At 42.6% G+C, this 9,912-nt stretch overlaps 1 protein-coding gene across 1 annotated transcript; it reads right to left on the bottom strand.

Annotated features, from left to right (window-relative positions):
* Positions 1-1,527: 1,527 nt before the first annotated feature.
* SOX7 (SRY-box transcription factor 7) lies at positions 1,528-9,544 on the bottom strand. The gene is made up of 2 exons (XM_051975729.1): positions 9,046-9,544; positions 1,528-4,024 (listed from the first exon to the last, which is right to left on the bottom strand). Exons 1-2 carry the CDS (start codon positions 9,281-9,283, stop codon positions 3,099-3,101), a joined length of 1,164 nt encoding a protein of 387 aa, XP_051831689.1. The 5' UTR covers positions 9,284-9,544; the 3' UTR covers positions 1,528-3,098.
* Between the last annotated feature and the right edge of the window lie 368 nt (positions 9,545-9,912).

The raw sequence follows: 9,912 nt of genomic DNA, 5'->3' as shown, positions 1-9,912 counted from the left end.
TACAGTCAAATAGCTCAGAAGTTTCAGAGGGAGGATTTGAACCCAGGTTCTCTGGCTCCAAAGTCATTATTCTGTCTATTTGCCACAATGCTTCAGATAGAGAATACTTTAAAGTTAGCAAAATATTTCCCCTACAACAAATCTATGTGGAAGATGTCATATATTAAAATCACCCCTAGTTTATAGAAAGAGAACTGAGAACCCCCCCAAAATAGGGGTTAGGTAGTTATGAAGAGTTGAATTGGGCTGGATTATAACCCAAGTTGTCTGATCCCAAGATCATAGATTTAGAGATCTTAAAGATCATCTAGTCAAATCCAATTCTCCCATTCTACAGATGAGGAAACTAATTCTGTATCCAATGTTCTTTCTACCTTCTCCTCCCTTTCTTCCCAATCATTTGCTAATTGATCCATTTTTATTTTTATTTCATTTTCACACTTCCCATTTGTTCTTCCTTGTTTTCCTTTACCTTGTTGCATAGTTGTGGTACATTCTATGTAGTTGTATACAGCCATAAAATGCTCTGTGGAATCCCTAAGCCTGGACAGGCTGATCTCAACAACAGAAAAGCCTAATTTTGGCTGACTCATTACATGACCTTAAGTTGGCCACTTCCCCTCCCTAAGTCCTAATGATACTGTGCAATAGGATGGAAGAATGATTGAGCTCCTCCTGAGCTGTGGGCAAGAAATGGCCCATAAAAATGTCTACAGAGCTCCTTATAGCTATAAAGTACTATTAAGATGATGAATAATTATTATCATAATTGAATAGTAAGTAAAATGCCAATTTGGGCCTTTTCAGGATTTACACAGCAGGTCCAACACAGCAGGACCTGCGGAAAACAAATCATTGAATTCATGTAAGTTTTATCTCAGTTACCACCTTGTGGAAGGGAAAGACTCAAAGACCTCACCTAGAGCTTTATTGGTCATAAAAAAGTATTCTACAAGGAATACATACTTTTTAATAACTAGAGTAATTATCCAGAAATAAAATTAGCTAACTCAGAAAACCTCCTCTTTGCCTGAGATCTTCTAGTCAAGAACACTTGACAAAAACAAACAAACAGGGAAAAGTTTTGTTTAGATAAATCGGAGTTGTTATGGTCTCTGGAGTACTCTCCCAGTCTGAGCTTCTGTGAATTTGGTTGTGCTGTGTACATACGCACATACACACACACACACATACACACACTAATCAAGCAAAGAAGATGATTTTCCAATCTAAAATTATACTATTGGTTTATAATTTCAGGTGACCTTTTTAGTTTGAGATATGTGTATACACACACACACACACACACACACACATAATAATCTCAATTCACTTTGTGCAAATTCCACTGAAGACTTTATAAGACTCATATTAAATAGCACATAAGAAGAAAGTCCTTATAAGAAAGAGTTTCTTCTCATGTGCTTCTTAATGCTTCTATATTTCAGACCAATGTTAATGCCACTCTTTCCAGGAGAATGTGCTGGGATTTATAGTTTTATCTGGCTTTATAAAATACCACAGCAGTTGTAAATATACCACAAATATTTTATTTTTTAAAAAAGTTGACGTAGAAAAGATTTTGACTAATAGTACATACAAAAGTTGCACACAATAAACATAATAAATGTTTCTCTCATGAAAATCATATTTTTGCATTCTGGGGGCAAAATTCAAATTCAAATGATAAAATCATCATGGTAAAAAAATTGTTTATTTAAATTAAATATTTTTAACAAATCATATCTACACAGCTGTTCCAAAGCAAACATCACTCATAAAAGATGGAACATTTTAGCTTAATAACTGTAGTGTTTAAAAAGATAATACACATTCAAGATTGCACATCAGTCAATCATAGCTACAACTATTTATTATTTATTATCAAATTTCATATGCAGTAATAACATGAAGATCAATCATGTTTTATAATTGATTTACAATAAAACTTTTCATGGAAGAGAAAAAGAAACTTTAACAATACAAAATATGGGGGAAATTGAGGAAGAATATATAATCATTTACAGGTTCCTGATAAGCAATAATACACTGAAATTGAAAGACAATCAGTGGTCTTGTTGCTCAGTGTTGAATATATTCTTTCAAAGGAGACTTTGAAGAAGGCTGGAAATGTCTGTAGGATGAAAACAGGGCTCATAAAATCTTCCAAAGAGGGTGAGTATATTTCCTTGGGAGGCAAAGGAGATATGGAGAGAAAGAGAAAGCAAGCAAGACAGAGATACAGACAAGAGATGAGGAGAACCTTCCTATACAGAGAGGACTATAACAAAATACGGTACATAGATCCCATGAGTTCCGACAGTGGAAGAAAGTAAGTCTGTTTGGTCCTAATCTGCTTCACAGACCTTCTGGTTATGACAGGCTTGGGGTTTTGGTGTAGGTATTCCAGAACATTGTTTATGTGTGTAACATAGGTATATGAGACAACCCAAAGGTCATCTTCGGATACATAAGCGATTGTGTCTGTTTTCATGGATTTTTGTATTTCCACCCGCATATATATATATAACAACTACCTTTAGTTAACTGATTTTTCTTGCACCTTTGCTTTCTTATTTTCCATAAACCTTTAACCAACAATTTCCCAAATCCCAGCTGCTGTCGTTGTCCAGTTTGTGAGGTTTTTTACACTTTTTTTAAGTTGGCACTGCAAGCCTGTGTCTGGGGCAGGGAAAGGAGCACAATGGATGGATTCCCAAAGATGGAGTGGAGCTCTCATTTTTCATATGATGGGAAGAAGAGGGAAAAGTCAGAAAAAATTTCAGTCTTCCATAGCCTAAATAGGAGACTTAGATTGCCGCCTCAGATAGTAGAGAGAATCAAGAAGCCAGGTTCTCAGAGAGGAGGTTGAAGAAAAGTGGAACTAGTCAAGTTGTGAAGAAGGGAAAGCGGATCAGCAGAAGTTCATTTCTCTACAGGGCGAAGCAGGCTCGGATCGGTCAGCTCAGACTGGGACCCAGTCGGAGGGAACGCTCCGCGGCGCCGGGTGGAGGCAAGCGGCCGGTAACACTGTTTAGTCTCTGCACTCAGCCAAGTCCGCACAGAGGAGAAGGCCAGCAGCTGCCCGGGCACGGGGCCTAGGAGACGCTGTAGCTGTTGTAGTAGGTCGCTGTGGCGTCAGCCAGAACCGAGATGAGGCTGGTCTCCGGGGGCCCCCCTGGCGTCACCTGGGAGGCGGGTCCATTGACACTGATGCCCCCCGTGGAGTCTGGATGGCCGGGAGTGTTCAAATACTGGTCAAATTCATTGCGGTCCATGTCCCCCAAGAGTTCCACCTGGCTCAGTTGATCCAGGGCATCAAAAGCTGGGTGCTCAGGGGGAGGGGAGAGCTGGCCCAGATGGGCATGCAGGTTGGGGTGGAGGGCGTGGAAGGCAGGGGGGGAGTAGTATGCTGGGGAAGGAGAGCAGCTGGTCACAGAGGGGATCATGGAGACGCCCGGGGACTGGGTGAGGGCGATGGAGCCCAAAGCGTGGTTACAGTGGAGGGGGCTGGGCATATATTCTGGAGAGTACGTAGCTCCTGAGATGTGTGGGAGCCGGTGGGAGCGAGAGTGCTCTTCCTGGCAGGGGGAAGAGAAGAAGGTCTGCTCAGGCTCCAGGACATCCAAAGGAGACATTTCTGGTGGGGTGGGCAGCCCGAACGGGTAGGCATCCACACTGCTGGTGGAGCTGCTGCCACTGGTGCAGCTGCCGCCGGGCACCTCCTGGTAGCAGCCCCGGAGGCTGGGAAGGGCCGTAGCCGGGGAGTACTCACCATGTTCCTCCTTCTCCCCCACAGAAACCCTGCCGCCACACCTCTTGTCCGGGAGGGAGTTCTGGTCCCGGGACAGGCTGCTCAGCAGGAAACCTGGGTCCACCCGTTTGCAGATGCGCTTGAGCTGCTTCTTTCTACGAGGGCGGTACTTGTAGTTGGGATAGTCCTGCATATGCTGTACCCGGAGTCTCTCAGCTTCGTCCACGTACGGCCTCTTCTGGGAGAGGGTCAGAGCTTTCCAGGACTTTCCTGCTCACAGGAGGTAGAAGAGGCCATGTTTAGAGTTCTTTACAGTGTCAGAGGTCAGGTCTTTGAAAATCCTTCTCCCACACAGTTCGCACCATTCAGCTCTGCCACAGGCCGGCACTGCACCACCCAGAGCTCGATCACACCACTCTCACAACAGAGAAACACAAACAAGGCACTTCACATGCCCTTCCCAGACACCCCACGCACACTTCCCACCACGAATGCTTCACACGCCGTGACAGAACCCTCACCTCTCATATTCCTCCTCCCACAAACACTCCCCGTGAAAACCACTGACAGGCACACACACTACTCACACATCATCTCAAATACAAAGGGGGGTATCATTTTCATACTGAAAGACCAGCTGACCTGCCTAGAGCTAAAATTATTTTTAAAAATTCATCTAATTAAGATCCTGCTTGTATTCAAGTGTTCATTCTAATCACTTGAGAACTTAAAGTCACCTCCTGCCTTCCTTACTAAATGTCAATGATTATGTGGGTAAATATCAGCTATTTTACGAGCAGGAAATTTCAGACATTTTACAAGCAGGAATTAAGACTTAGTGAAGGCATAGAGTCCTGTGAGTTAGAGAATTGTCCTGAAGAAAAATATGGATTCAGAAATCTCATGAAGGTGGGCATTTCTTCCCAATTATGAATATCAAAACTCATCCATGCCATCTTGAGTGTTATAAATGATTGTCCTTCACAACTGAAAGGAAAACAGGATTCTAGTCCATGAATGTGCTGGCCATTCTTCCTTAACAGGACATTACCCTGTCTAGATCCATATGAAGACTGCAATCTGTATTGCAACCACTTAGATTGCCTTTTATGTATGGGTTTATGGATGCTGAGTTGGAGACAAATTAATTCCATAATATATACCACAAGTAACTAGATATTTGGCTTCCAGAAGCAGTTGTTTCATCTCCCTGGGTTCACTTCCCTTGTCATAAAAATCAAACTACTGAAATAACATCCAGTTTAAAAATATACTTCTTGCAAGAATGCTTCCCTGATTAACCTGACTCCACCCAATGCAATCATCTGGTCTAATCTCCCAATTTTATAGATGAATCCAAGTTCCAAAAAAATTAAGTTACTTGCTCCCTTGAAATCATAGGTTAGTTGACAACTTACATAGTAACAGCTTAGGTATTGACAGTGGCAGGCAGAGTTACCAGGAAAAGTCTTAGTAGAAACATAACCAAGGAAATACTTATCCTACAAAGTCATTCAATAAACATTTATTAAGATCCTGCTATGTGCCAGGTACTGTGCTCAGTGCTGGGATTTCTTTGTGTAAGAGTGGCAAAAGACACCCTCTGCTGGAAAGGGACAAAGTCTAATGAGTTCCTCTCTGCCTTTCAGAGAATTTGCTCCCCAAGCAAATAGGTCAGAAAATCAAGTCTTCAAACACAATAGTTTAGTTACTAAAACGGAGGCCTAAGCACTGGGCAAAGGCATATTGATTGTAAATACAATCTGGAACTGTGTTCATTGCTGGGAAGGTCTCCCAAAGAAGAAACTCCCTCTACCAATGAAAATTAACACTTTGCTATTTACAACCACAGAGAGTTGCCTGTGACAGAGCTTGTAATTTGTCCTAGCATAGAGAGGCAGGTTTTGAATCCAAGTCTTCCCAACTTTGACACTCCTTCTACTATTCTATTTCCTACTCCATAGATGTCAAAAATGTGGTCCACAACACTCCTAAGTATGACCTGAACTAGATTAAAATATATTGGGGAAATACTTAACAAAATAATTTTTTAAATAGACAATATTAAATTTTAAAACTAAGAAAATATGTGATCCCCAAGGATCCTTATGTATAGATTAGTAGCCCTTATTTCTACTTGAATAGACATTACTATTCTACATCACAACTGATTCTTGTTGTAAATATAATTACTAAAATACAGTAAACTAGAGGAAGTGCTATAGGTTGATAAGAGCACTGATGTGATAGAAAATGCTTTGGATCAAGAGATGAGAGATCTAGACATCTGGCTTTCAGTTCCAGCTGTGCCTCTAACTAGGTCTTTGATGTGGGCAAGGTATTTGATCTCTCTGAGCCTCAATTTCTTTAACTGCAAAATATGGAGCACTTAAACAACATGATGTTTAAGTTTCCTTTATATTCTAAAATCCTGTTTCTAACATAGTGTTTTTACCCTCTTAGGTAGTATATCTTTAATTCAAAACTGTGAATTCTGCTCCTAAAAAATTAGTTACTGAAGAAGCATTTTTCATCCAAACTATTAAAAGAACTTTTATCACCTGAGAGCCCCTTAAGGGTAGTGGCAAATACAGGATGCCAACCAGAGGGGAATTTTTTTAGCCATCCGGTGCCAATCTAAGCACTGTGATTTGCCCTTAAATGTTTGTTGAATTAATACAATGAATTGTAGGCATACTCTACTTGATTTAATCAGGAAAAATATTAAAGAAATGAGAAATGGTCTTGGCCTGAGATTTTCCTAAAGACCCTTCTAGTTTTGATCCAACCACTCATTGAAAATCGTAGGTTGAATTTATGCAGAGTATTTCATTATATTACAAGCTCCATCATTTTTCTCCAAGTTGTTCATTCTGGACCTAAACAAGGAATCAGGGGTGGATGAGTGAAAGCTGGGAACTAGCAGGTGTGTCATGGTTCAATTAGAACCTCTGAATTAGAACTGATTTGTCCTGCCTTCCACTAAAAGTTAGAAATGAGACTCAGGTGGCAAAGCTTTTTGTCAGTTGAATTTATCCAGCAAAAATGAGGTTATTCAAGAATTTTTGTCATATGAAATAGTCAAAACTCAGGGGGAAGAAGGAAGCTAGCTGTCCATCAGATCCAGATCAAAATTGGAAAGAGATCTCACACCTTTCTGTTTTAACCACTAAAATAAAACTCCAGTTTTACAAAATCTCTGGTTCAAGAATTAGAAGCAGTGAAGCATAGAGTATGCATACAGAATTAAAAGGAATCTCTACTCTTCCATTTGAATATCATAGGCCTTAAAATGAAAGGCAGCAAAAAAAAAAAAAAAAAAAAAAAAAAAAAAAAAAAAAAAAAAAGATTCTCCTTCTCCAGGAACAGAAATATTTGAGCACAGTGTATAAAACAGAGAAAGTCCTTATCCTTTTGAATATATATTTAAAAAGAAAGAAAACCAAACTTTTAAATTAAAGCTCTAAACAGGGGTTCTTAACTTGGGGTCAGGATCTTCCTGCTTTTTAATATTTTGATAATTATATATCTCAGCATAATTGTTTTGTGATCCTAAGTAATTTATTTTATGCATTTAAACATATTATTTTAAGGGTTAAGGTCTAAACAAACAGCCTTTCATCTTTTGAGAAAGGGACTAAAAGAGTCTCTGCCTTTTCTTCATCTTCCTCTCTCTCAAGCATCTTTCATTAAATCTGAGCCTTCCTCCGACTCCCCACCGCAAAGTCGCAGCATAAAAGGCTCCCTCCAACCCACATCCTTTTGGATCCTCATAATCTCAATACAAATCAATCCGCAAATCGGAGTCCACACCCCTACTTTAATCTACAAATTCGGGTAATGAATATTGCCAGATTGTGCGTGTTTCCTTTCCCACTCTAAGAATATTTTTGTAATTAGTAATTTATAAACGTTTACCCTCCCCCAAATGTTACTCTATTGATAATGATGCTTGTTATTATTTAAATCGTAACAATATTGCGAATAATCTGTAAGGAATAATTACTTTCCCGCTCATAAATGCCTATAAATCATCTAGATTGACAGCCGATCCGTTTCCCTCAGTGTTTCGGTTACAAATCTTTTCCGTCCTTCTCGGTGGATTCATTCGTGTTCTTATCTTTGTTTCCTGACTGCCAAAAAACAAGAGCTGCCCCTTGAACCTTGCGGGATGCGTAGCCCGCTTTGAGGAACTATTTATCGGTATTTTTGTTAATTAACACCACGCAGCACTCAGCCCTCTAGAGCCCTCGGGCTAGGAAGTGAGTGCCAGGAACTCGGAAAGCCTAAAGTTCCTGAGATCTGAGATTATCACCTCTCAGGCCAATCTAGCGAGTACAGTAGTTCGATTTACTCCTCCACTTCGAGACAGGGATTTTTTTCCTTTCCTTCCCCCCACCCCCCATAAAGCTTAACAGTGGCTGGCAAATAGTAAGCGCTTAATAAAGAAGAGGCCGCAATTTTATGCAGACCCAAGACTTGTCTTATTTAGTTCTTCAAGCCGTAACTAAACTATGTCGAAAGTTCTGTCTCCTTCTCCCTGGGTCAGGCCGTTTCCCATCTCCTAGAAAACACGCTTTCCAATACCTCCATTCTCATTGTAGATCGGTAAGTTCACTGTATTCATTAAACATTCGTACAATAATTGTATTTGTTCCCCCCGCTCCGCTATATTTCCTAGGATCCCAAAACATACGGACACAATAACTATTCCCATATTTCCCAAATATGCAGACTCTTAGGACACACACACACACACACACACACACACGACTTTTGGACTCTACGTCCAGCATGTGTTCACCTTCTAAGAAACATCTCTCCATCTTCATCCACCTCCACTGCCCAATATTTCCATCTCACCCTTTCCCTCTCCCTTTCTCCCTCTCCTTTTTTCTCCCTCTCCCTTTCTTTCTCCTTCCCTCCCTCTCTCCCTCCCCCCTCCTCTGTTTCTGTGTGCGTGTCTCACTGTCTCTATTTCTATCTCTGTCCCTCTCTATCTCTGTCTCTGTCCCTCTCTTTGTACCTCTGTCTGTCTCTGTCCCTCTCTGTCTCTTTGTCTCTGTCTCTTTCTGTCTCTTCTGTCTGTCTCTCTGACTCTCTCCGTCTCTCTCTCTCTCTCTCTCTCTCTCTCTCTCTCTCTCTCTCTCTCTCTCTCTCTCTCTCTCTCTCACACACACGCACACACACACACACACACACACACACACACACACGCGCGCGCGCGCGGTGGGTAATAGAACAGGACAGGATTTAGGAAGGGGGCTTGGAGGATTCGCTCCTGTTCTTACCCAGCATCTTACTGAGCTCCGCGTTGTGCAGGTCGGGGTTTTGCACTGCCAGACGCTTCCTCTCGTCCTTGGCCCACACCATGAAGGCGTTCATGGGCCGGCGGATGCGACTCTCAGAGCTTTTATCCCCCGAGGTACGATGGGGTGCTGGGGACGCCAGCCCGTCGGAAAGCTCACCGTCCAAAGCTGGGCATTCCAGCCCGTCCGGCCAGGGGTACGCGCCCAGCAGCGTGGCCATGGTCACCCACACTGCTCGCCTCGCCCTGACCTCCTTAGTTAGGGTCGGCCTAGGCTCTGACCCTCCGGCGCCAGCAGCGCAGCTCACAGGCTGGCTCTCTCGGGTCAGGTCGGGGGCACCCCACACTCGGTTGCGGCGGCCGGCCTGCCCTCTATATATCAGCTCCCCGGCTGTCGCTTCCTCCAATGACACTTAAAGGTGCAGCGGCTCCTCCTTCCATTCCGGCTAACTATGCCCCCTCCCTGAGGGCCTGGGCCGGTGGAGAGCTGCTCCGACCTGCCACGGCTGGGGGAGGTGGAGAAATAGAGGACGGACACACCTCCAGGACTAAGCAGTCCCCTCCCCGCCCCACCCCCTCCGAGCCCGTCCCGTTTCTCTGGGCTCCAGCTCACGGGTGGATCTTTGAGCTGTAGAGCCGGCTGCTCCATGAGTTTCTCTCCTTCCTAGATCGAATTGCATCTGAGGTGTTACTCTGAAACAAACTTTTTTCTTTTGGCCTCAACCCACGGAAAGACTCGCGGGCTTGAAAGCAAAAGAATTATTATTCCTATTCTGATCATGTTCAAGATCCTTTGGCCCTCTGGACCTCAGTTTCCTTGTCTGTAAAATGGGCATAACACCCGTACTTC

Source organism: Antechinus flavipes, chromosome 2 (assembly GCF_016432865.1).
Source record: "Antechinus flavipes isolate AdamAnt ecotype Samford, QLD, Australia chromosome 2, AdamAnt_v2, whole genome shotgun sequence".
In the NCBI taxonomy this organism is placed as follows: Eukaryota; Metazoa; Chordata; class Mammalia; order Dasyuromorphia; family Dasyuridae; genus Antechinus; species Antechinus flavipes.
The sequence above is the reverse complement of the archived record's forward strand: the minus strand, read 5'-3'. Positions and strand labels throughout refer to the sequence as shown.